Below are 27598 nucleotides of genomic sequence, written 5' to 3' on the forward strand. Positions count from 1 at the left end.
ATTTGTGGAGAGAGACATGCAAATAAAGAAATATGACAGGGTGTAATAAGGGTTGTAATACTGGAATGTGCAAAGTACAATAGGAAGGACAGAGCAAATAGCCTGGGTTAATATTCAGTGATAGTTGAAAGTTGAACAATACCTTGAAAAGTTAATAGGAATTTTCCAAGCAATAAATAAATAAATATATATATACTCATACTTAATGAATATGAGTATATATACATACACTCATTAAGTATGAGTATATATATATACACTCATTATGAGTGTGTGTATATATATATATATATATGAGTATATATATATACACTCATTAACTATGTGCTAACCATTGTGTTATGAACTTCAAATACATCATTGTACTCAAACTTTTTCCCAACCTACTGACTGAGGGAGTATAATCCCCATTTTACAGACCAGGACTCAGAAACACAGAGAGATCAGAAAACTTGCCCAAGTCACATAGCTTGCATTAGTCTTGACTGTCAAATCCGTATCTGTGTGGCTCCAAAGCCTACGTCCTTAACTATTTCCCTATTTCTTTAGATAGGAGTATGTTTTTGTCGGGAAAATGCCTTGTATACACAGCTCCTCTGTCCAGAGTACAAAGTTAAATGGTCATTTCATAGAGTTGCATAGAGTATGCAAAAAATATAACCCACTAGTGGTTCCAGCCATTAATGATCTGTCCTTTTGAGATCTTTTACTTCAAAGGAAGATTTTAGGCAAGAAAGCAAAATATAATGGTCAGTGATACAAAGAAGGGTATGGAACATTTGGGGAACACAGGGCTTTGGAGGGCCTGAAGCACAGGGGTGGAGGGATTGGAAATATGGGAAATATGGGGCATGAGCCTCCAGACAGGATGGGGTCCAGGCAGGACAGCATCACACACCGTGCTGTGAGTTTGTGATCCTCCTGTGGGCAGCCTCAGCAATCTGGTTATTGGCCTTTTTTTCTTACAGCCTGGAAAATTGGATCAAGTTTCGATTGATCTCAGCAACCGACCGGCAGCCTAAAAGAACAATGTGGTTACAAGCTCATTTCTCTCAAATACCAGCAATTCGCCTCATCATGGGTAAGGGGTGATGAAGGGGAACAAGTCTGACTTGATCTTTGTGCTCACTCTTATAAATGGTTTACATACAGAATGAATAATGTAATTCTGTTTGCATTGGGAATTATTCTGTGAACCTGAGCCCATGTCATCTCTGAACACAGCTATGTCAAAATGTCAGGGTAAACATGTAAAAACCCTATTTTAGCATTTTCTAAATCAACTCTTGTGTGCAATAGATGTCTTTGATCTTTATCTTGGTTTTGATAAGGCTCAGGGATATAGGAAGTATCTGTTAGGGAGGAATATGACACACAGATATCAAAAGAGATGGGGTGAGTATTCCACGTAACAATTGCCTTCTAAAGGAAAGTTCTGTCAAAGGAAAAGACTCTTCTTTAGAAGAAGATATTAATTAATATGTAAAATTATGACTGTAGCTCAGATTGGACATAAGGATTGAAGAGAGTAACTCCAGATAACTAAAGGGAGGGAGAAAGAGAAGCTGGCATGATGTTATGGGGCTGGGGAGTTGTGGGCTTGAGTAGGCAATGAGAAGTCCCTGGTCATAAGAAGGCTGAAAGAATTCAATAACAGGCTGCATAATGTTTAACTGGGAGTTCTTTCCATATTTATGATGTATGTACCATAACTTTGGCAAAATGTATTATTCACAAAAATATATGAATGAGAGGGTCTTTTCCTAGAAATAGAAGCGTAGAAAGAGTTGAGTTTCATGCCTGGGTTGATTGGAGTGGACAGAAGCAGCAGGCATGGGATATGTCAATAGTCCATAAATAGAATGAATTCAACAGAAGCAAGAATTCAGAGCCAGAGGTGACACTCCCCAGAACTGACAGTGATCTTGAGGAGAGCTCTGGTTTCCACTGGGCAGAGAATACTGCTTAATCTTTGTCTTTAATGTTGCCTGCCTGTCCTATGTTTTGGACAGCTACCATGTCAGGAAAGGGTCAGCTAGAGGGAAGGACTGCTATTCCTATTCTTTAGCCATCCTGCTTTAAGTTCCAAATCAGGGGAAAAAAATGTTTTTAACTTACCTGTAAGGGCCATGGAAGTGTGGAACTCATTTGTTAAAATGTTCAAAACTTCCTTAACACCATGTTCACCCTGCTCCCGAGGCAGACAGACAGAGACACAAAGAGACATAAAGGAACATTCTGACCATCCACTGAATATAAATTCTAGATGTAGTCAGAGCTATGATGGGAAAGATGGGAAATATCTGTGAAGTAAGAATTACCTTGGGAATAAAGGAAAGGACAGAGACAAAGATAGGGGATGAGAGCTATTGAACATTTTGCAATAGGCTTCAGAGGAAGCATGGAGATGCAGCTTAGGTGTAACTATCCTTTAGGAATCATTTTGAAAAGGGCTAAGCTTGGAAAATGAACCACAGGAAAGCACAGAAATGAATGAGAAGCTCTGTATCTTCTTGCTGGTTCGCTTTGCCACTCTCACCTTGTAAGCAAGACCCCATAGGATTGGTCTCCCAAGAAAAATGCACCTAGCCCCAAGGGCCAGAGCCTTCAGCACATCATTGCCAGTTCGGACCCCGCCATCAAGGTAGACTTCAATTTTCCCCTTTACAGCAGCCACCACTTCTGTCAAAGCATCAATCTGGAAAGGAGATACACATGGGCTGGAGGGCTTTCTATTTTGACTCTCAGACTTGGTCTTCCTGGCATACGAACAGGCAAATCAAGGTGAGGAGATGCCCTTGACAATTTCTTCCCCTCCCATGCTTGAGGCTGCCGGTGCTGATCAACTGCAGCGGCAGTCACATTCCTGAGGCCCTCCTGCCTTGACTTTCTGCTTTGACTCCAGTCTAGCTTCTCTCTAACCCCCTTAACTTTCTTACAGATTGGAAGAAGAGCTTGGTTGCTCTTTCCATCCCAAAAGGGGCATTTTCCATTTGTAATGTTCACTTTAACTTTCTTATTTTCAAACAACAGTTTGACTTTTGATTTTCTTCTACTGTCTCTGTTTCTAGGGTGGCAAAAATAGAAAGGCTCTCCACTGTGAAGGCACTAAGTCTTTTTGGCAAGACAAGTATACTCGGCCATGCCCTGCATGTCTGGATTGCAGCCTGACTTGGGAAACTGGGCTGCACACTATTTCTCATGCACCATTTGGCCAACTTGTCCCTGACTCCCTCATGGCGTATCTGAGAAAATGAGATAGGACTAAAGTACAACATGGTAAAACTAAATTTTGAGACTTTGATAGACACAATGAAAACATCTTATCACCTTGGCCTGATTTTTCTAAGGAGCTTTGTCTCTTATGTCGCCTCTTCAATTCCAGGGAGCAGGTCAATAGGCCTTGACCACACAAGGTGGCCCAGGCCAATCTTTGCTTCTAGGCACCTACAAGTCTGTAAAGAAGAGTGACAGCAGGCCCCTTATGGATCAAGGGGGAAGATCCTTGGGGAGGGAGTTCTGGAACTCCCTCGGGGTTCTGTCTGTGCTTCTCTGAGGGATAGGCTGAGAAGAGGAGTCAAAACTGGGCCCTATGAGGCCATCTGCTGCCAAAGGAATCCATCAGCATTCTATCTGAATGGGATCCTTTGGCCGAGACTGAACAGCATAAGAAACTAGTGAGGAAATAATTTTGTATAATTTATAGGTGAGGGGGTGGAATTGAATATGTTTGGAACTTACATGTAATAACTAGAGAGAATTCACATTCTAATAAGAGGTATTTTTATAGTCCCAGCATGGTATTATTTGGAATATTTTTATACTGTTGTGAAAGAGGTGGGAACTTCTATGAGGAACTTCGAGATTATCTGATTTCGAACTATAGTATCTGAGTTTTTGGTACCCCCTTAGAGTCTGTGCCTGAGGTCAGTGTCCCACTCCCTGCAGGATGTTGCCAGTGCTATAAAAGGTGAGGATTTTGAGAAAAGTTCCCACCTCTATGAGGGTTCATATCTAACATTGTCCTTGTACTTCCTCCTGGGACCAGGGGAAAGGATAAGTCAGCTGTTGTCCCCAGAAGACTCTAATGAATGTCCTGTTCTGTTCTATTAAAAATTAACTCTAGGCCGGGCGCGGTGGCTCAAGCCTGTAATCCCAGCACTTTGGGAGGCTGAGACGGGCGGATCACGAGGTCAGGAGATCGAGACCATCCTGGCTAACACGGTGAAACCCCGTCTCTACTAAAAAAAAATACAAAAAACTAGCTGGGCGAGGTGGCGGGCGCCTGTAGTCCCAGCTACTCGGGAGACTGAGGCAGGAGAATGGCGTAAACCCGGGAGGCGGAGCTTGCAGTGAGCTGAGATCCGGCCACTGCACTCCAGCCCGGGCGACAGAGCGAGACTCTGTCTCAAAAAAAAAAAAAAAAGAAAAAATCCAAATAATGCCACGCTGGGACTATAAAAATGTCTTTTATTTGGACATGAATTCTCTCTCGTTACTAATAGTCACCAAAACTGCATGGTACTGGTATAAAAATAGGCACATAGACCAATGGAACAGAAGAGAGAACCCAGAAATAAACCCAAATACTTACAGCCAACTGATCTTTGGTGAAGCAAACAAAAACATAACGTGGGGAAAAGATACTATATTTAACAAATGGTGCTGGGATAATTGGCTAGCCACATGTAGGAGAATGAAACTGAATCATCATGTCTCACCTTATACAAAAATCAACTCAAGATGGATCAAGGACTTAATTCTAAGATCTGAAACTATAAAAATTCTAGAATATAACAGGAAAAACCCTTCTGGATATTGGCTTAGGCAAGGATTTTATGACCAAGAACCCAAAAGTAAGTACTATAAAAACAAGGATAAATAGCAGGCACTTAATTAAACTAAGGAGCTTTTGTATGGCAAAGGAACAGTCTGCAGAGTAAACAGACAACCCACAGAGTGGAAGAAAACCTTCACAATCTATACATCTGACAGAAGTCTAACATCCAGAATCTATGAGGAACTCAAACAACAAGAAAAAAAAACAAAAAACAAAAAATCTCATCAAAAAGTGAGCTAAGGACACGAATAGATAATTCTCAAAAGAAAATATACAAATAACCAACAAACCTTTGAAAAAGTGCTCAACGTCAGTGATGATTAGGGAAATGCAAATCAAAACTATAACGCAATACTTCCTTACTCCTAGAAGCATGGCCATAATCAAAAAATCAAAAAATAATAGATGTTCATGTGGATGCAGTGAACAGGGAACACTTCCACACTGCCGGTGGGAATGTAAGCTAGTACAACCACTATGGAAAACACTGTGGAGATTCCTTATAGAACTAAAAGTAGAACTACCATTTGATCCAGCAATCCCACTACTGGCTATCTACCCAGAGGAAAAGAAGTCGTTATATGAAAAATATACTTGCACACATGTTTATAGCAGTAGAATTAACAGCTGCAAAAATGTAGAATCAACCCAAATGCCCATCAGTCAATGAGTGGATAAAGAAAATGTGGTATGGGCTGGGTGTGGTGGCTCATGCCTGTAATTCCAGCACTTTGGGAGGCTGAGGCGGGTGGATCACAACGTCAGGAGATCGAGACCATCCTGGCTAACACAGTGAAACCCTATCTCTACTAAAAATACAAAAAAAAAAATAATAATAAAATTAGCTGGGCATGGTGGCAGGTGCCTGTAGTCCCAGCTACTCTGGTGGCTGAGGGAGGAGAATGGCGTGAACCTGGGAGGCGGAGTTTCCAGTGAGCCAAGATTGCGCCACTGCACTCCAGCCTGGGAGACACAGTGAGAGTCCATCTCAAAAAAAAAAAAAAAAAAGAGAAAGAAAAGAAAAGAAACTGTGATGCATATATATATATAGAGAGAGATAGATAGATAGATAGATAATGAAATACTACTCAGCCATAATAAGAAGGAATGAATTAATGGCATTTGCAGCAACCTGGATGAGGTTGGAGATTGTTATTCTAAGTGAAGTAACTCAGGAATGGAAAACCAAACATCATATGTTCTCACTCATAAGTGGGAGCTAAGCTATGAGATGCAAAGGCATAAGAGTGACACAATGTACCTTGGGGACTAAGGGAGAAAGGGTGTGAAGGGGGTGAGGAATAAAAGATTACAAATAGGGTGCAGTGTATACTGCTCAGGTGATGGTTGCACCAAAATCTCACAAATCACCACTAAAGAACTTACTCATGTAACAGATACCAACTGTTCCTTAATAACCTATGGAAGTAAATTAAAAAAAAAAAAAAAACTCAGACAAATGATATTTGAATACAATGTTTTTAAAAACCAAATGACAAACTCTGACCTGTGAGCTGGAAGTTTGTTTTTATAAATAAATAGATCTCGGGCCAGGATTAAGGTGAAGTGAGTGAGGTAGGGTTACACAAGTGTAGAGTCAGGTTTCACCTGAAGCAAAACCCTCACTAGGCTCACAATGATATTGGTGCTGTCTCTGAGTGATGTTGGGCTTGGATGTGAAGCCAAATGGCTTGCGAGAATAACAAGTTGATCAGCAGAATAAGATAGGAGAAATTCTCCTCTCCCTGGCCCCTGCCTTAGCCAATACTCATTCTCTAGTGGGGAAGCACAATGGGAGAATTAGTCTTCCTCTTTCTCTACTCATTACTCAGTTCTTCCAAAGGAACAAGACCAGCTAAGTTGATTAATGAGAGCCTGACACCTATTGTATGATGTATTTTATTAGTTTTCTTTCAAAAGCCTATATTCTACTGTTTGCTGCTTGTTGGTGATGGGCTCTTCATTGCCTTCTGTTCCTATTTAGGCATAGTTGGGATGACTCAGGGCATGCCATACTCTTTTGCTTTCTCTGTTTTGCTAAATACTGGATGGTTTGTAGGCATCCTGGCAGGGATTGGGTGAGAGAGCTCAGTGTGTGCTCTGCCCAACCACTTTCTCCTAAGGTTGCAGGTCAACAGAGGGGATGGAAAGTAGGAGGCCCAACCACTTCAGTTCAACTCTTACCAGAGAGCCACAGTGAAGAGTGGCCCCTGCTCTCCCATGTGGGCTTGCCATTCCTCTGCCTCTACCAGTTAGAGCTGGTGCAGAGGAGGAGGTGAGTGGCTGGCTCTTAGGCTTCCCAGCATCACGCGCCTTGGAATGTACCAACCAGCTAGTGCAAATTTCTAATTCCTGGAATTTATCTTAAAGAAGTACTTGAGAATATGCTATGGATTCAATCACTGATGTGTTGTTTAAAATAGGCAAAGATTAGAGGCAATACAGATGTTCTCCAATGTATGTCGGTTATATAGTTGTCTGTTCACACTACATACCATTAAAAATAAGAGGAGGATATATACTGAAACAAAAAGTTGCTCTTAATATAATGCTAAGTAAAAGAAAAATATAACAAAATAGTATTTATACTTTTCTTAAACACAAAAAGTTGTATTTGCATTAAGAAGATGTTAACAATGACCAAAATATTGATGTTAGTGATAGTGATAAAATTAGTGTTAATGGGGCCTGCAATCCCAGCACTTCGGGAGGCCGAAACGAGTGGATCACGAGGTCAGGAGATCAAGACCATCGTGGCTAACCCGGTGGAACCCCGTCTCTACTAAAAAATACAAAAAACTAGCTGGGCATGGTGGCGGGTGCCTGTAGTCCCAGCTACTTGGGAGGCTGAGGCAGGAGAATGGCGTAAACCCGGGAGGCGGAGCTTGCAGTGAGCTGAGATCCGGCCACTGCACTCCAGCCTGGGCGACAGAGCGAGACACCGTCCCAAAAAAAAAAAAAAAAAAAAAAAAAAAAAAAAAAAAAAAAAATTAGTGTTAATTTTTATCTTTTGCTTATGCATATTTTCTAATGTATCTGCAGTGAACATGTTTTATTTATGTGTCAATGAAACTGAAGAGGAAAAAAATCTCATTTCTCTTTCTTAAAACAAGTCAAGCAGCAACAGAACATTTGAAAAAATATAACTCAATGAAAACAAATCAACAACAAATTCCCACGTAAAGATTCTTTCCCTGCCTTCCTTTCCCTCACTTTCTTGCCCTCAAACTTCATCTATAATGGACAGAAGTTTATGAGTTAAGGGAAAAAATTATGGACTTTTGTAGATGTTAGCAAAAGACTCATTAGGGTGTTTTTAGAGTTTTGCCATGAAAGGTGTTTACTTTAGAACATCTGTCTAATGAGATTCCATATTAACTATTTATTATCTATGTGAACTAAAGACAAGTTACTTAACATCACTAAACTACAGAATCCCCATTGGCAAAACAGGGATAATACCCATCTTGCAGCATTGGCATGAGACTTAGAGATGCTATATGTAAAGGTTGAAAAAACAGCCTAGCACACAGTAGTCTACTAATAATAATTAACAGTCCTTAAAATTTACAGCTACATACCAACACATGTGGTATGGAGGAGTGAAATATGCTCAGATTGCACAGAGTCCCTTGATGTGGACACACTCACGCATACACACACAGCACTCACAAACACACCCCTCTCGGAAGTAATCCTACTTACTGAAGCGAGAACCTCATCAAGCTGCCTCCCACCATGGTTGGAAACAATGATGCCCTGGACCTTGTGCTTCACAGCTAACTCTGCATCCTCTTTTGTCAGAATCCCTTTAAGGATGATGGGCAATCGAGTTATGCTCTGAAACCAGGAGAGATCATTCCAGCAGAGAGAAGTGCTGATAGGAGTCATCTGGAAATAAGGTATTGAATTTCCCTATAGGAAATAAAAAGGGAACTTAGTCCTGAACTCTCACAAGGATATTTGATGCATTCCAAAGATGAGACACATTTGGAGAGCTGCCATTTATAAACTGGAAGGAAGAAGAACAGGGCTGGGCATGGTGGCTCTTGCCTGTAATCCCAGCACTTTGTGGGGCTGAGGTGGAAGGTTCTCTCTTGAGCCCAGGAGTTTGAGACCAGCATGGGCAACACAGAGAGACCCTGCTTCTGCTCCTCTAAAAAAAATAAATAGTGGTGCATGCCTGTAGTCCCAGCTACTCGGGAGGCTAAAGTGGGAGAATCGCTTGGGCTCAGGAGCTCTAGACTGCAGTGAGTAGTGATGGCGCCACCACATACTAGCCTGGCTGATAGAGTGAGACCTTGTCTCAAAAACAAACAAACAAACAAACAACAAAGAAACAAAAAGAAAAAGGAGCAACAAAACCCAACAATATTTCTAGCTCCTTTTTCTAACAAAATTAGTATAAAAGAATTTCTACTTCAATTGCTTATCATTGACCATGAATCATGTTGCTGCTCAATAATTGTGCTAGGATCTGGTGACAAAAAGACAAATAAGACAAAGTTTCTACTTTAAAAAAATTCAGAGTTTAGTATATGAGATGGATAAGCAAAAGCATTTATAGGTCAATGTGATATGTTATGGTTGAGACATACCCAGGATAAGAACTAAGCAATACCAAATCAGTTATTACCCAATATTTACTCTTGGCTCACCATGTACATCAAATATTTATAAATCTCAATGTGCTTCTGGAATTTGAATAAGGATTTTGGAGCACCTCAAGGCCAATCTGTGATTAATGAGGACTGTTGAGTTACTTGGCTGGATGTCACAGCTGCCCACTGGGTGAAAAGGCTGGCTTTAGTATCTCTACTATAGCCAGGGATTCCCACTTTATCATGGCTGTCTCTCTCTGAGGTACTCCTTGCCATTTAATTGCAGGATTTTAATGGGGAAGGTGCCCTTTGTAGTCACCTAGTTCAGAGATTACAAACAAATGTGCTATAACATGCTGGTGCTCCACAAATGAGTTCTATGTGTGCAGAGATAGTGATTCCTCAGTTTCAAGGCAGTAGGGTAGAACCTGGCCTGTCTAGACTGTCTGGTCAGTCACCTTGGCCATGAACATCCCCTTTGGAGAGTCAGTTTGTCTATGTATGCCAACCAAAATTAGCATTTTCTGAGTGTGTCATAAAGTAGAAAATGTTAGATGAACTTTTTTAGTTTACTCCCCTGTTCATGTGAAAATCTTTTCCATGGCTTTCCTATTTCTCAGCATCCAGCTCTGGTCAGAACACTTCTGGTGACAGGTTGGGCAGCTCCAAGGGTGACAACATTTGGTCTTATATTCTGCTTGTCTGGAAACTCTAAGGTGCAGGAACCATATCTGCTTTTTCGAACTGCTGTATCACCAGTGTCTGGCACAGAGCAGGCATTCAATAACAGGTTGTGGAAAGAAAGAATGGAGGAAAGGAGAAAAGAGGGAAGGAAATTTGCCTCCTGTAATGTCTGTCCATTGCATTTGGTATCTTTCCTACCTTTTTAGGTAATTGAAGATCTGTTAGTGTTAAGTTCTTCCTCAATTGGTTTCGAATGTCATGTCGCCTATTGCCACATACAGGTGCATCCAAAGTAATTACCAAAGCTTTGAAACCTAGGGATTCTACCCTCTGGATCAACTGTTTGTTCAGCTGCAGGTCTGGATGCGCATAGAGTTGGAACCATCGGAGGCCTTCGGGAGCTGCAATAACAATGTCTTCAAGGCTACAGCTGGCAAATGTGCTGGTGATGTAGCAGATACCAGCTGCTTGGGCAGCTGCAAAGCAAAGGACATGACTCAGGCTGGAGGGCAGAGGCCTCTGGACTAGACTAAAAAGCCTTGGGAGTCTGTGTAGCCTCTGGCCATCTTGCCCCATGAATGCAGATAAAACTTAATTTCATTCTGCTTCCTTGTAAGAAAGGGATGGAAGGCAATTTGATGAGACTGAGAGACCTAAAGCTGTTTGGGTTCTCCTCTGTATAACCTGTCTTACAAACCCTCTACTCGATAACAAAATATCTCCAGCTAAAGATGTCATGCAATCTCCAGAATCATGCTGGTTGTGTTATAGCCTTCAAACAGGAAACTGGGCTTCTTATGAACTCCTTAATGAAGCAGAAGAGAATTAGAGAGGACAGAGGACAAGGGAATGTAATTCCAGTGGAGTATCCTGAACTTCATGGTGGAAAAAGCATAACATATGAAATTAGAAGAACGTTAGTTCTACTCCTTCTTTGCTGTGTGGCCTTGAGTCTCTCATTTTCTTTATCTGTAAAATGGGGAAAATAATACATCTCTTTAGGGTTGTTGGGAGACTGAATAAGATACTAGCTATGGAAGCATTCTTTACATTGCAAAGTGGCGTACTGCATAGATACCAGTGCTAATGAAGTTGATGGTGATGACATTCATACTGCTGCTGCTGACTGGCAGATTTCCCATTTCCTACTCTATTCATTACAATGAAATCTCCAACAGGTTAATGTCACTGTCCCACTATAACTTATGGGCAGAGAATTTGGGCTAGTCAAAAATTAACACTTTCAATTTTTCATGTCAACAGGAGATACCCCATTCTTTCATCCTACCCCTAAACAACACATTCAACCATGACGACCTAGTAAACTAGTCATATTCATATAGGATATTAATGTTTCAACCTAGCTAGACCTGGTCCCTAAACCCCATCAAGATGGATGTCACATTCAGCTCTAGAATCCTTGAATCCATAGCTTCCTATATCATGGAGTCAAAGGAAAAGACCTCAGGGAAGCCCTGAGCTATTCACAAAAACAGATGTGACTTAGAGTGAAGATTATGAAGGAGTCCCAAGAGCATTTTCAGCCCCGTCTCTCCTTTTCTATTTATTATTATTATTATTATTATTATTATTATTATTATTATTATTGGTGGTGGTGGTGGTGGAGGATGTGGGATGAGAATCAGGTTGACTGGGAAGGAGATGTAACCCAACAAGAAAATCTTTGCCAAACAAGATGACAAGGTCAATTGAAGAGAGGGAAAATGGAATATTTGGGCAACAGCAGCTTCCAGGGTCTTGTGTTAGGACCTAATGTCATGATTCTCTCCTCATCCTAAATTCAGAGACTGCCATTCAGCCCTAGTCCTGGCCCATCAGGGGCCAAAGAAAGCCCTAGCCTTGGGGCTGCATTAAGCGTCCCTTTTCCTGCAGATGGTGTGAGCCTGAAGGGCCAGCATCCCTCTTCTGAGGGATGACTTGGTTGGATTTTAGCACCTTCTTATTCATCTTATTCATTAACCCCCCTTGCACTCTAACTATTCTTTATTATGGAAAATGAATGTTTTCTCAATCTTAGGTTACACAAACATAGCTTTAAGCATTCCCTTTCCTGCTTTCCTTAATGTTAACCAGATTGTGTTCCTAAAGCCCTTCTAGAGAGAATCTTGGAGCACTCTGCCACTGCTCTGAGGGATCCCTCCTCTGGGAAGGGAACCTCGAGGTGGGGACGGTTCATACCTCTTGCTGTGCTCATTTCCCCATCAGGCCAGACAAGGCAGTGGAACCCTGTGGGTGCGATGCAAATAGGGGCACTGATCTCCTCCCCTTGGATTGTGGTTCTGGTGTCCACCTCAGACACATCTCTCAGGTACCGGGGACGGAGGCGAATTCTGTGCCAGACAACAAAGAGATCTTCTGTTGGTGTGATGATTCTGCAGCAGGGAGGTGCTGCCTGGGGTGGACCCCCCCTGATTCCTGATACAAGTCTAAACCAGACTGGGTCCTGTGGAACCTTGGTGGGTTCAGTTGGCTGAGAGCTGAGTAACCTGTGTTGATCCAGAAGAAGGCTCATCTCCAGAAAGCCATTCCCAACACCTCATTTCCCATTACCCAACCTTCTCTGAACCACTCTGTGCACACCAAGTCCACACTATACACTATACCTGCTTTGCTCTGTCAGAGGTCTGTGTCTTTGAGCCATGCCTCCCTGACTACACTGCAGCACTTGGATGGTTTGGTTCATCATAACAAAGACTAAAAGGAAAAGAATAGGTAGGAAGAAGTTCCAGGCTCTTTTCCTCTCAGGTTAGGAACAAGTCTCCAGAAAGTAAGAAAAGGCCACTGAATGAGAACAAATCCCAGGGAGTGATTGAGGCTTTTGTGATAAAGGCTAGTTAGTTTGAAGATTTGACTTAAACCCTGCTTTAGAAGAAAGTAGGAGAGTTTACAAATAATAAATACGCAAAACACGCTTTTTAGATAAATGTTTACTTAGCCTCAGGAGTCTAAAGTTTTTATTGTTTACACAATATCAGTATTTCTGCACACGAACTTAGAAAAATCTTCTGAAAATTCTAATTGTGCAAATTTGAGTAAGATAACCTCAGTCACTTCATCTGAAGTAGGAATAATAATCCAAATTTCCTAATTATTTTGTGAAGACAGACTGAAATAAATGATGTAAGGTGCTTAGCATAGTGCTAAGTATGAAAATACAGAACATAGGGCTCCCTTTCATACCATTTTTCAGTTTTCTCCTGACCTCTCTATCACAGGAATCAGCAAGCTTTTTCTATAAAGGGCCAGAGAGTAAATACTTTAGGCTTTGTGGGCCATGTGGTCTTCGTCACAAGTATTCAGCGCTGCTGTTGAAGTGCAAAAGCAGCCATAAGCAATAGTAAATGGCTGAGCATCGATGTGTTAAAATAAAACTTTATTTATGGGCACCAAAATTTGAATTTCATATAATTTTTATGTATTACAAATTATTCTTCTTTTGACTCCCCACCCCCCAGTCATTCAAAAACGAAAAACGATCGTTAGCTCATGGACCATACAAAAATAAGTGGCGGGTCAGTCTCTGCCTGTGGACTGATGTTGGTTGACCGATGCTCTGTCTCCTACTTTTTCAGACCAACTCTTCTCCCCTGACTCACTCTTATCTCTAAGACTCCTTGGATCTCTGTATTTTCTCCAAACCTGAGTGTTCTCTCCTGTCTTCCATTTTCTTCTCCAAGCCAGAGTTTAGGAACTCAGGAGATCTAGGCCTCCCAGCAGGCCCATCCTCCCTGACCAGGGAACTGGTCATTCTGAGACTGTTGTTCTATCTTGTCAGGTTGCAGAGTTGCTGAGATGAAGGAGAATGACTTCCTTATGCTAGTTATAAGAGAAATTCTCTCTTTTTCTATCTTCCCATAACCCTCCCTCCCCTGCTCCCAACAAACAAAAACAACAAAAAAATCATCCACATTATTAGGTCTTGAGTGGTCTGTGTTTTCTGGAGGCAGAAACCAGGACTACTACTGTCCAAGGAGCTCTCCACCAGTGCACCTTAACCTAACAATAGACAGGGTGCAGAAGACCAAACCTTTTAAATGCTGCAATGTTTTCATCCCGCGTGACACTGTCGTCAGCTCCACCTTCAATAAAATCCCGAGTTGACTTAGACAGATGCTCTCGCGCGTGTTCCTGAAAGTCTGTCAGACACACCAAGGACATTTCTGGACCTTCCAAGGAGAAAACAAAACCAAACCAAACCCAGTGAGAACGCTTCAGATGCAGAAAAGAAAATGAACGGGAAGCTACGGTATGAAATTGTTTGGATTCAACATTGGTCTCCCTGTATTCTTTATCTTAACGGAGTTATTGCCAAAGCCAGTGATCCCTAAACCAAAAGGCAGAGAGTAATGGTCCACCCCTCCATTCTCCCATTCCCATTCCCAAATCCTGATTATTTGGCCTTCTGAGTATTTCTCATATTTTCTCCTCCACTCTACACACACCACCTTAGACCTAGTTCAGGCCCCACCACCTCTTAAAACCTCATTACAAATTTTTTTTTGTAATTATTTTTTTATCTTGCCTTCACATTCACTCCCCATCTTGTCTTCCATCAGCTGCCTGGGATCTTCCTAAAGTTCAAGGTTGATCATGCCTGCCTCTTGCCTTTCAATGTGCCCACATCATGGCATTCCCAGCTTTCTAGGCCCTGGCTCTTCACTGCCTCACCAGCTTCATTCCTTGGTGAACTTATGCTACCATCTGAGAGTTCCCAGGAACCTCAGTGTTTGAATTGCTGGGGCCGTGGATTACAGAAAGCGGAAAGAACAAAAGAAAGTTTACTTTGTAATTCTTGGCTGGGTCGCTGAACATGTTGCTTAATATTAGCAGGAGGCTTAAGGGTCACCATCTACCTCTTTGCTATTTTTGCTAATTTGGGGACCTGAGAAACAATGTATGTTGCCTCCATTTATTCCCATCTTCAATTTGAGCCCTTAAACCCAGAGCTTGCTACTTTTGATACAACACCTCTGAAAGAGAAAAGAGGACAGGCTTGGGGGTAATCAATAAATCTCTCCAGTAGAAACAGGGCAGTAGGAACAGCAGCAGCAGCAGAGATGCTGAAGACACTAGCTGCTTTCAGTTACAGCATGTAGAGCTCCTGCATGAGAGGATTCCAGAAGGAAAAACAGAGAAACGTGAAGTTCTAAGCTCCAGCCAACTCCCAGGCAGTTGGCAGCCGTGTGAAAATTAACCAAAGGTTGTGGGTAGAAACTGAATGGCTTTTAAGTCATTATCTAAAGGAAGAGGATAGTTCCCAGTAACTAGGGCTTCAACTAGGAATGGGTTAGTTCCTCTAATGGACAAAGGGGATAGAGAGGCCAGACGAGATGTGAGGTGCTGGGAATCTTGGCTGGAGCAGGGATGGGGCAGAACTTGCTTGAAGATACCTCAAGTCAAGCCAGAATCTGGTCAAGCCGGATTGTGTTGAAGTCAAACAGAGAAGTAGCCCTTAGCACTTACTTAAAGGTCTAAGCAGGAAGAAATTATATGACAGACAGGAAACAGAGCCCCCAGGAAGTGCACTGGGCTCTAGATGGAGGCTAGGAGGAGTAATCTGGAGCCCAGTCATAGCACTTTTTATAGAAAAAGTACTCTTCCAGTGAGTGAGGAGAGAACATTGAGGTATGGAGTTGAGTCTGACAAAGTACTACAACCATATCTAATTTAGCTCATTCTTTCTCCACCCTTCAAAGGGTTAATAAACCTTAGTCAAATGAATTAATCATTGCAAGTAACCAATTACATCACAATTGCTTATTTATATCTCTGTGTGCATAAAAGAATTAACATACCAAGCCTGGAAATGTTATTCTTCCAGAGGTCTACTTGCAAGATTGGACCTTGGTTGGTGTCTGGGAACTTGGATTTCAACAGGGTTCCCAGTGTTCCCTGATAAGAGTACCTCCCTGTGTGTAAACTGTTTGTATAAACAATGTGGTTTATGATGAACATTTGCTTCTCCTCTGGGAGTCTAGAATTTTGGTATGGGCTAGGCAGAGGGTGACCACATGAGCAGGCCCCAACGTGAAACTCTGGGCATTGAATCTCTACTAACCTGCTCAGGTAGGTAACATTTTACATGTGTCATCACATCTTGTTGCTGGGGGAATTAACTGCATCCTACATGAGTCCACTGGCAGAGGACTCATGGAAGCTTATATCTGGTTTCCTCCAGATTTTGCTGCAAGAGCCATTTTTCCCTTTGCTAATTTTGCTTTCAGTAATAAAGCATAGCCTCGACTATTTGTTCTTCCGAATGAAGAACTGAACCTGAGATCCCCAACACACTTTGTATTCCCAGGCATTAGGATAGTACATGGCACTGAGTTGCTGCTTACAAGTGTTCCTTACTTGAATTTAACATTCCCCTGCCTGTCATTTATCTTCATTATTGGATGAGAATTCTCCACCAGGTTTCAACTCCTGATATCTCAATAAATCCACATATCCTATACATTACACACTCATAGAAATGCTGTTCTACACAATTCTAGCATAAAGATTGTGTCTAATCCAGATGAAATATGCTCACAATTATGGCAGAGTCATATGCCTAGAATAGTGTCAATTATGTGATTTGAAAGCTGCTTGGACACAAAGAATCAACCCTAGCATCTTATATATAACAAACACTATTTTATCTCATTTCTATACCTCTTCTAATTTTTCCTTAGACTCTTTTCTATCTACAGCTTTTTCTTAATGTCCCTGTAAAGAAGACAGAGAAGGTATTAGTGGACTGTGAATTTTTGAGTTTTGCATTTAAAGAGACTGAGGCCTCAGAAATAAAATAACTTGTGAAAGATCTGTGATATGGTTTAGCTGTTTCCCCACCCAAATCTCTTCTTGAACTGTAGCTCCCATGATCCCCACATGTCATGGGAGGGGCCTGGTGGGAGGTAATTTAATCATGGGAGTGGATTTTCCAGTGCTGTTCTTGTGAGAGTGAATGAGTCTCATGAGATCTGACGGGTTTATTTATTTATTTACTTATTATTTATTTTGGGATGGAGTCTCACTCTGTCGCCCAGACTCGAGTGCAGTTTGTTCTAGACTCATGTGTTCTGGTAGCTTCTAAAGATAGACATTCTCTATTTTTCAATTTCATGTAAAGAACAAAAATGTTGGTTCTCACAAATTGCTTGTTATATTTAAGAGCATTTTGTAGGTTTAAAAATACAATTATGCATTTTTTTCTTTTTATAATGTATGTAAAGCTTAGTATGGTCTCGGCTCACTGTAATTTCTGTCTCCCCAGTTCAAGCAATTCTTCTGCCTCAGCCTCCCGAGTGGCTGGGATTATAGGCATGTACCACCACACCCAGCTCATTTTTGTATTTTTAGTAGAAACAGGGTTTCATCATGTTGGCCAAGCTGTTCTCAAACTCCTGACCTCAGGTGATCCACCCACTTTGGCTTCCCAAAGTGCTGGGATTACAGCCATGAGCCACCATGCCTGGCAGATCTGATGGTTTTATAAAGGGCAGTTCCCTGCATGTGCTCTCTTACCTGCTGCCACTTAAAACATGTCTTTGCTCCTCCTGCACCTTTCACCATGATTGTGAGGCTTCCCCAACCATGTGGAACTGGGAGTCCATTAAACCTGTTTTTCTTTATAAATTATCCAGTCTCAAGTATTTCTCTTACAGTATGCAAATGGACTAATACAGTAAATTGGTACCTGGTAGTGGGACGCTGCTATAAAGATATCCGAAAATGTGGAAGTGACTTTGGAACTGAATAATAGGCAGAGGTTGGAACAGTTTGGAGGGCTTAGAAGAAGACAGGAAGATGTGGGAAGGTTTGGAACTTCCTAGAGACTTCTTGAATGGCTTTGACTAAAATTTTGATAGTAATATGGACAATGAAGTCCAGGCTGAGGTGGTCTCAAATGGAGATGGGGAACTTGTTGGCAACTAGAATGATGGTGACTCTTGCTATGTTTTAGCAAAGAGACTGGCAGTATTCTGCCCCTTCTCTAGAGATCTGTGGAACTTTGAGCTTGAGAAAGATGATTTAGGGTATCTGGTAGAAGAAATTTCTAAGCAGCAAAGCATTCAAGAAGTGACTTGGGGGCTGTTAAAAGCATTCAGTTTTATGTATTCACAAATATATGGTTTAGAATTGGAACTTATTTTTAAAAGGGGAACAGAGCATAGTAAAAGTCTGGAAAATTTGCAACCTGATGATTTGATGATAGAAAAGCAAAACCAATTTTCTAAGGAGAAATTCAAGCCGGCTGCAGAAATGTGCATACACAATGAGGAAACAAATGTTAATTGCCAAGACAATGGGGAAAATGTATCCAGGGCACATCAGACATCTTCACTGCAGACCCTCCCATCATAGGACTGGAGGCCTAGGGTGCAAGGCACCAGGGCCTTGCTGCTTTGTGCAGTCTCAGGACTGGGTGCCGTGTTCCAGCGGTGGCTAAAACCCAAAGTACAGCTCAGATTGTAGTTTCAGAGGGTGCAAGCCCCAAAGCTTGGCAGCTTCCACATGGTGTTGGGCCTGTGGATGTGCAGAAGACAAGAACTGAGGTTTGCGAAGCTTTCCTAAATTTCAGAGGATGTATAGAAGCATTTGGATGTCTAGGCAGAAATCAGCTTAAAGCAGAGCCCTCATGGAGAACCTCTGCTAGGGCAGTGCAGGAGGAAAATGTAGGGTTGGAGCCTTCATACAGAATCCCCACTGGGGCACTGCCTAGTGGGAGCTCTGAGAAGAGGGCCATCATCCTCCAGACTCCAGAACTGTAGATACACTGACAACTTGCACTATGCACCTGGAAAAGCCACAGACACTCAACACTAGCCTGTGAAAGCAGCCAGAAGAGAGGCTGTACCCTGAAAAGCCACAGAAGCAGAGTGGCCCAAGACCATGGGAACCCACCTCTTGCATCAGTGTGACCTGGATGTGAGACATGGAGTCAAAGAGATCATTTTGGAGCTTTAAGATTTGACTGTCCTGCTGGATTTTAGGCTTGCATGGGGCCGTAGCACCTTCAATTTGTCTAATTTCTCCCATTTGGAATGGCTGTATTTACCCAATGCCTATATCCCCATTGTATCCAGGAAGTAACTAACTTGCTTTTGATTTTACAGACTCATAGGTAAAAGGGACTTGCCTTGTCTCAGATGAGACTTTGGACTGTGAATTTTTGAGTTAATGCTGAAATTAGTTATGACTTTGAGGGACTGTTGGGAAGGTATGATTCGTTTTGAAATGTGAGGACATGAGATTTGGGAGGGACCAAGAGTGGAATGATATGGTTTGGCTGTGTCCCCAACAAAACCTCATCTTGAATTTTAGCTCCCATAATCCACACATGTCACGGGAGGGGCCCGGTGGGAGGTAATTGAATCATGGGGGGTGGGTTTCACCATGCTGTTCTCATGATAGTGAATAAGTCTCATGAGATCCGATAGTCTTATAAAGGGCAGTTCCCTTGCACATGCTCTTGCCTGCCACCATGTAAGACATGCCTTTGTTCCTCCTTTGCCTTCTGCCATAATTATGAGGCCCCTTCAGTTATGTGGAACTGAGACTCCATTAAACCTTTTTTTAATTTATAAATTACCCAGTCTCAGGTGTTTATTCATAGCAGTATGAAAATGAACTAATACAATCAGGTAGTAAGTTATTATGAGAGATGGTTCTGAACTTGTGTGTCCTGGTAGCTTCTAAAGGTAGACTTTCTCTATTTTCAATTTCAGGTAAAGAACAAAATAGTTGGTTCTCATAAATGACTTGTTACATTGAACTTGAGAGAATTTTGTAGGTTGAAAAATACAATTATACAGTTTTTAATATAATATATGCAAATCTCTATTATTTTTATTAGAGGTTTAATATAAGGTTTATAATTAAAGAAAAGGATGACTTCATTGTTCAAAGCTTTTCCTAAATTTGGAAATGAAGAAATTAGCATAATATATTTGTATATACTTTATTTCAGTTTGATCCCTACCAGCCTTGAAGCCACCAGAAATTAAAGGGAAGATTCAAGTAATCTAATGGTTTTCTTGTATTCTCATTTTATTTTGTCTTCTTGTATTCCCATTTTATTTTGTCTCCATTTCAATGTTGTTTTCTTTTTTCCTTTTTTATTCCTACTGCCCAAGAAGAAGAGACACAGGAGAAAAGAATAAAACTGCAAACTGACCAATTGCCAGCTATTGTTCTAGAAACTTTAGCTCATTTTAGCTCCTTGAACCTCTTTAGGCTTTTTGTCTGATAATGAAAACAGTGAGGTACAATTAGCAGACCAGTGACAAGGAGGAGGAAATCTAAGGGCAAGGACATTCAGGAGTACCTGTTGCTAACAATCTGAAGTTCAAACTGCCCTGACTGAGGGAAGGAGGAAGGAAGTAGAGAAGCTGGCAGGCTTTTCAAGGAAGACTTGGCTTTCTTCAATATTGCAATCTGATTTAACACCAGACAGATAACAAGTTGTCTTCCTTTGAAGATTCTGTATGATTCATATGATTCATGTTGGTGTTGCTTTAGGAACTCAGGGTTATCACAGCTTATATTTGTTTGGAAACCCCCTACACAGTCTGTGGGAAATCTCAGTGTGAAAATTGCAGGGTAGGCTGTGGAGATACAACGGGGGAGAAAAGTCAGCCTCTGATGACTCACTTTAAGGTACACTTGCTTGGTGCTATAGGATGGTGTCCTTCCAGAACCTCTGGCCTAATTCTTTAAGAACTTATGCCAAGTTTCCCAATGGAATGTCAGATAATATCAAGGCTACATTTTACGGGCCTAGTTTGAGAGATTAGACTGTTCAAAGTTGGCTGAAAATGCTTTAATCAGTCTTGCCCTCAAGGATAGTGGATACAAAGGATATAGCCATTACCATAGCATTGTCAACAACAGCATTGTCAGGGGAGAGGCTGAAGCTAGAGGAGACCCTGAGAATGAAGAGGTGACGGGAGAGGAGAAGGGTCGCAGAGCTGATGGAGACTAGGAGAGCCATGTGCAGATGGCAGTGTTGGGTCCAGGGAAGACATGAATCAATGGCATTGGAAAATGCTCCTGTGACTGAGGCAGATGAGCCCCAAGCATGGGGAGGAGAGGGAAGGAAGAAGAATTTGGATACCCAGGAACAGCAGGTCAGCCCTCAGTGTATAAAGGGAACCAAGTGTTTCTAACATTGCAGTGACCTGAGGAATCAAGGATGGCATTTGTATGGGAGTGAGGGTAAAAGGAGCCAGTCCAGTTAAGATGCGGCAAGGATTAATTCCTGGTGGCTGTCAGCCCAGAATCAGCTCTGACTTCTTCTCTGAGCTCTCACACATTGTGAATCAAGGATGCAGGAGCCTTCTGAAACATAATGGCCCTTTTTTTTTGTTTTATTCTGATTTGTATAATAATAATCTCTCCTCCTTAGACTGCCACTCCTCACCCGTTCTCATTAGCCTTTTTTCCTTTCTACTAATGAAAATGCCCTTCTCGACCTGTAAGCATGTTCTACCACGAGAAGTATGATGCCTGAGTTCTTCAGAACAGCTTCTTTAGTCATGATAGGGGAGTGACTCATATCTTTGCTTTACTCTAGGAGCTTTGTGTGTCATGGATTGAAAGAGTTTTTGAGGTTTGCGGTGGCGGGCACATTTATGTTAAGGACATGCTCACTCTGAAGCTATAGTGACCTAATTAGGCAATTACCTACCACTGTCCTGCCTCCCACACATCCTGCCTATTGAGGATTGGAAGACTATGAGAACAGTCTTGCTTGATGGAGCCAAGGGGGACCCTAGAGAAACAGAGAGATGTGCACAAGTTTGGTAGCGCAGTTAGTAAATGAACCCAGGTCTTCTATCTCCACATTTAGGGTTCTTTCTGAAATACAATATGACTCTTGCAATTGCTTGTGGATAGCCTGGCAAAACCTAGAATTAGTTTCTCCTTACTTGAGAATTAGCTTCTCAGCACAGACCTAAGATTTCTAGAGACTCAACTCATCTACACTAGATTTTATCATTCCACCTTCACCTCTACTCCTTCTGACCCTGCTTAGTCATGCCAGCAAAAGGAGCTCCACGTGAAGTTGGAGGTACAGAATAAACTTTTGCTTCCTCCAGTCAGTGGAGTTGTGCATGTGGCAGCCTGAGAGGCAGGCTGCTTCAAGGGAGATAGTTACTAACACTTATTTGTTATTTGAACAGTGGCAGACTACATGTCTTCTCTCCAAGTCTCAGTGTCCTCATTTGAGAAAATATACATTTTTGTATATTTCAGCTTAATCCATGATAGATTTGAAGCCACCTGAAATTAAAAGCTGAGCTGAGGTCCTTCAAGTACTCGTATTCTGTGCTTTCTTGGCCCATAAATACAAGGAGCTATTTAGATTAGTTCATATGAACATTCGAATTCAACATTTACTTCATGGCAATAAAGTATAGAACAGGGAACTAGCACAATATTTAGACATATTTGCCAACACCAAACAGCTGGATGCTCAAGCCTGCCTTTGCTCCTCCTCCCCAGCCTGGAGAGCTTTCTTTTCATGAACTTTTCTGGTCCCATGGCACCACCTTATGGTTTCAGTGAATAACTACTTGACCAATCTTGTCACCATTCCCTTTTACAAGAGGATATGGTCTGTCACGCCACCTGTTTTTCCTGCTGTCAGACCAGGTAACTGAAATCCATTTTACTACATAGATGTGCCTCTTCCTCCTTTCTCAATTTCTCCAAACTATTGAGTGCCTTCTCAGGGAAATCTTTCTCACCCCTTCTTCGCTTTTCCTAATATCTCCCATCTCCTTTCCTTTTTCATTTGCAAACCAAAAATAATTGTGCTATGTAGTCCCTTGTGTCAAGAAGAACAAAGTGAAACAATTTTGAAGGCACATTAGACCTAGCAAAGAACTTCAAAAACCTTTGAAAGTACCCTCAAAGACATCTTAACATTTCTTACTTAATTTCCACTCAATTCTCTCTTTCTCTAATTAAGCCTGGTTTTCTTCATCAGCTGCATATACAAGAAATTTTTTAAATGATTTATTACACAATTTTCTTAGTTTTCAGTTTTGATTAATGACCAGCAATACAATAACATTGTTTCACGTTAATTTGCATTGCAAATATGCCAGATCTTCTGCTATTTTGTGAATCAAGTGGGTATTTTCAGTCACCTGGGAATCCAACTGCTATTTTAATAGCATTCTTTCTGTGAGAAAATCTGTTCTGAGTTTCAAACAAATGCCCTCCAAGTAGAGTGTTGGAACCCAGCCATGTTGTAAACTGTGTGCTGCCCATAGGGTGTTGAAAATAGTTTAGGGCATACTGGGAGACATTGATCCAAATGTTTATATAGTGTTTTGAAAGATTGAGGATTTTCTTATTATTTCAAACAGTGGAATAATTTGATTATGCAAAGAACCTTGGAGACAGCATGACGGCTCCTCAATATGAGTAATAATAATGACAACAATATTGCAACCATCTATCAAGTGCTTCCTGATGTGCCATGCACTGTGTAAATTGCTTTACATGCATGACTGTTTTAATCCTTGTTGAAATGTTCAACACAAATATTATCATCCCCATTTCACGGGTGAGAAACCTGAAGTTCAGGAGGTTAAAATACTTTGTTCAATATTACATATCTAGTAATGTGTCACGATTCCAGTGGCCTGGCTCTGAAGCACCATAGAAAGAAGAAAATGGGCACAGCCAAGTGTGGTTTATGGAATGACAGAGTTGGCACAGACTTTAGAGGATTAAAATGTCATGGACATATGCAACTTTGCTTTCTTCCCTCAAAAAAAATCATAACTCAATCAGAAAAAATCTTCATTATTCAGCAAATCACTAAAAACTAACCTCTTATGTTTAAATCGGTCTTAACAGTCTACAGAGCACTCTTCTATATGCTATTCCATTTGGTGCTTACAACAATCCAGCGGGCATTCAGAGACTGTATGTATGAGCCCCATGTTATAGATGAAAATACTAAAGCTCAGAGAATCCATGTGAGTTATCCAAGCTCATGCAACAGAAATGGCAAAGCCTGACCTGGAATCCTTCTGACTTGTTTCCAATGTCTTTGAACTAGTATAGAGTGTTAGCGGTATGAAGGAGATATTTAAGTCTCTGTTCTGAATGGTCAGAGAGCTGCATAAAGTGAGCTTGGTCAATTCCCATAAAATCCAGGCTATTGGGAAAGGAGTTCTATGTGATACTGTGAGATCACTGCCCCTGCCTCTTTATCTGCTCAACAAGGATAGAATGTGCAAAACAGACATCAGCATCCACACAAAGCTCCAAAACAGGCTCTGCCCTCCACTCTGTCCACTAGTGACTTCAGGTCTTACAGGTGTACCTATATCTCACAGTGGCAATCACTGGGTGGTAGCAGGAGGAGAGGAGAAAGACCAGAGCAGTTGGGGATGGAAGAGCCCAGCTATTAAGTGCAGTTTTTTCTCTCTTTGCCTTGCTCCTGGCATCTCTGTCTATGGCAACTACCCAGATTGTGTTTCTGAAGGCCATTGTTTTCCATCGATCGACTGTGCCCAAGGAACTATGACTGAGGGAGTCAGTGGAGTAGAGAAGATAGAGTATATCACAAACTTTGGCACTTGGCAAACATAGCCTGAAATCTCAGCTCTATTACTTGCTCACCACAGTTCCGTGCAAAATTTATTTATTAAAGGAGAATATTAACATCCATTCCATAGAGCTACCATGAGGACTAAGCACTATGGCCTCTTTGAAATTTCTAAAACAGTGCCTTGTATAGACTAGGTTGTCAATAAAGGCAACTCCATGTTCATTGTTCCTCCTGTTGATGACATCTGTGATTTCATCTGAGGCTCTGGAAGTGGAAAGCTGCTTCAGGATTTGAGTATTTCTGTCATAGTATAATTTAAACCCTCTGTCAGATTTACTCATTAGTTTACCCAAGAAGGTTTGTTGACACACACTCTCAGCCAGGATGGCAGAGGCATATACTGCTCCCCATGTGCTTAACAGTTCCCTGCTGCTTAAATACAGGCACGGCTCTGTGTCTAGTTCTTCTGGCCAATGAGCTGGGAGTGGGAATAGCAGGTGTTAATTCTAGGCCAAGGATTGAAGAGCTGGTATATGACCATCCAGCTTTGTTTCCTCCTCTACAGTGATCCTCCATCCTCAAGAAGACAGAGCTGTAAGAGAAAGGCCACTTGGATTCCCAAAACGCCATTCAGAAAAAAGTAGCCCTGGAGATCAGTTGATATTGTATGAGGGAGGAATAAATATTTATGTGTTACCTCACTAAGTTGTCAAGGTTTATTCTTTAGTATAACATAGCTTAATCTAACATAATATATCAAGGTATTATGCTAAACACTAGAGATTTGGGGGGAAAAGTCTTTATCACATAAGTTTCTGCTCTCAAGAAGCTTACAGTCTAAGAAGACAGATTTTAATAGCTTGTCGTTTGATAACTGATACGATGTAGAGTATAACAGAAGTCCCTTTGGTGGGGGAGTTACCTGGAAATTTGGCAATATTCCCACTACCTCTCAAATGATATACCACAAATGATGCTCCACTCAATCTATTCTAGATAAGCTCCAATTCTCATCTATCTTTAAATTAGGATATTACTATCTGTCTCATAGTGATCTTGTGAGAATTGAAGGATCTTGCAAAATGCAGAATATAGTAGTAGTTAAGAATAAAAGTTTGGGGATTTTGCTTCCTACTAATGAACTCTCTATTCTGTTCCATTGATCTATTATCTGTCTTTATACCAGTACCTCCCTGTCTTCATTAGTGTTCTTGGCAGTTCTCTCCAGGTTGATCTGTGGATTCAACTTAACACAATCAGAGGCTCTTCATTAGAGGGACTTTGTAACCTATTTGTTCCAAATAAGCTTATTGCTCAAAGGAACTACATTGTTTGAGACACAGTGACTTCTTTGCTTTTCTAGGAGTATAGCCATGTCACTGTTTTCTTTTGCTTGTGTCCAGGAAGCAGTGATCAAAATACTAAATATATCCATGAAGGCAATAACCATACCTTTTAGATTTTCAGAACGCTGTCAAGTGAAAACATTTTAATCCATTTTCCCTCCTACGGACACCCACAGATATTCCACCAGACAATTCTAAGACTCAACTTTCTAGACTTAACCTTCTCTGTCTGTATCCTCTTTGAAACCAGATCTTCCTTTGCTATGCCCCCTGAGTTCCCTAAGACCTCTCTCTCTAGGACTGTCTTTGCCAAGGTCCTTGCCTTGCAAACTCACACTTGGCTTCCACGATATCTCCCATTCCCATCCTACCTGGCACTTCATCTCCTTTCTCAATTCTAAGCACACAGAACACACTCAATGACAAACCTGATTCTAACATCTTCCAGTCCTCAGGGAAAGCGGTGTTAGACACAGTCACTCAAAGCCTGGCTCACTGCCGGAGGTGTTAGGAAACACACAACATCACTACCCACAGTTCATGCTAAAGGAGAGGCTGAAGGCTCAAAGTTAATCTTTTAATGAAAACATCCAGCTTGGCAGTAAATAAGCAACTAGGCCTGAGCAAGGTTGACTTTGAAAGAATTTTGCTGGCTTTGCAAATTTACTTCAAAATTAAGTGAAGTTTATTACAAAATTAAACTTCAAAGTGAACAAATGGTTTCTTTTCTCTCAAACTTTATCTTGTCCTCTGCTCATCACAGATGGTTACAGGTAGGGAGTGGGTGACTTCAGGTAGAAAATTGCAAAAGTCCCCGTGTTGGAGAAGGAGGGGCTTTTTGTGGTGATGGGGTTGGTGTGGGAGAAGAGCAAGCACAGCCTGGGAGCCCGGGGGCAGGACAGCAGTGGGGACCCAGGCCAGGACGGTCTGAGCTTCGGGGATTTAGGAGGGTGCATAGTGTAGAGCCCTCCCTGCCCACAGAACTGTTCTGGGGAAATTAATTATGTCTAGATTAATATGGGAGGCAGGGAGAACCAGTGAAATTTTTGAGTGGAAAATTATTCAGGAATATAGAAGAAACGCTAGGAAAAGCAAACTTAAAAGTACCTGGAAAAATGAAATAATTTCTCCAGAACAGTTCTGTAGGAGTCCCAGAAAGGTCACTAATTTGTCCAGGTCTGTTCGTCTCCACTCCTCCCCCAGCTCTTGCCACTGCTCCTTAGTATTGCCACAGCTCACATGTGTGATGCATTTATGACGTGCCAGACACACTACACGTGTTACTTCATTTGATCTTCATGGAAGGTCAATCTTTTCAAGATTGTTTCTTTTTCAGAAGAGAAAATGAGATTAATTAACATGACCAAAGCCTTTCAGCAGTAATAAGCAGAATTGGGATTTGAACCTAGCCTGTAGCCAACACATGGGGCGGGGGAGGCAGAAATCCTGAACTGTACCAATGACCATAGCAGTGGGGTTTGCCTTTCCTTTGGAATCTGTAGTTCGAGTGCAAAATGAGTTTCCCACTGATTTGTCATACCAT

The 27598-nt window shown here is 41.5% G+C and overlaps 1 protein-coding gene across 4 annotated transcripts; it reads right to left on the reverse strand.

Annotated features, from left to right (window-relative positions):
* Positions 1 to 671: 671 nt before the first annotated feature.
* Positions 672 to 26604, reverse strand: HAO2 (hydroxyacid oxidase 2). Of its 4 annotated transcripts, none has more exons than XM_010353809.2 (8): positions 26484 to 26604; positions 14174 to 14312; positions 12325 to 12476; positions 10324 to 10601; positions 8546 to 8755; positions 2540 to 2698; positions 2119 to 2188; positions 672 to 1018 (listed from the first exon to the last, which is right to left on the reverse strand). In XM_010353809.2, the coding sequence occupies exons 1-8, from the start codon at positions 26494 to 26496 to the stop codon at positions 963 to 965; spliced, it is 1077 nt and encodes a 358-aa protein (XP_010352111.1). In that variant the 5' UTR covers positions 26497 to 26604; the 3' UTR covers positions 672 to 962. The 4 variants fall into 4 exon arrangements, with proteins under 4 accessions (XP_010352111.1, XP_010352110.1, XP_030790785.1 ...); XM_010353808.2 differs by lacking the exon at positions 26484 to 26604 and adding an exon at positions 14669 to 14881; XM_030934925.1 differs by lacking the exons at positions 2119 to 2188; positions 26484 to 26604 and adding an exon at positions 14669 to 14881 and having other exon boundaries at positions 672 to 969.
* Positions 26605 to 27598: the final 994 nt, after the last annotated feature.

This window comes from Rhinopithecus roxellana, chromosome 8 (assembly GCF_007565055.1).
Source record: "Rhinopithecus roxellana isolate Shanxi Qingling chromosome 8, ASM756505v1, whole genome shotgun sequence".
Lineage (NCBI taxonomy): Eukaryota > Metazoa > Chordata > Mammalia > Primates > Cercopithecidae > Rhinopithecus > Rhinopithecus roxellana.

Coding starts and splice junctions, on each gene's coding strand:
- HAO2 (XM_010353808.2), bottom strand. CDS start 14,699: ATGGAAGACAAGATGGGGAGTGAATGTGAAG. Junction 14,313..14,668: donor GATGGGGAGTGAATGTGAAG/GCAAGATAAAAA, acceptor TCTCCTTGGAAG/GTCCAGAAATGTCCTTGGTG. Junction 8,756..10,323: donor ATCTTCAATTACCTAAAAAG/GTAGGAAAGATA, acceptor TATTTCCTATAG/GGAAATTCAATACCTTATTT.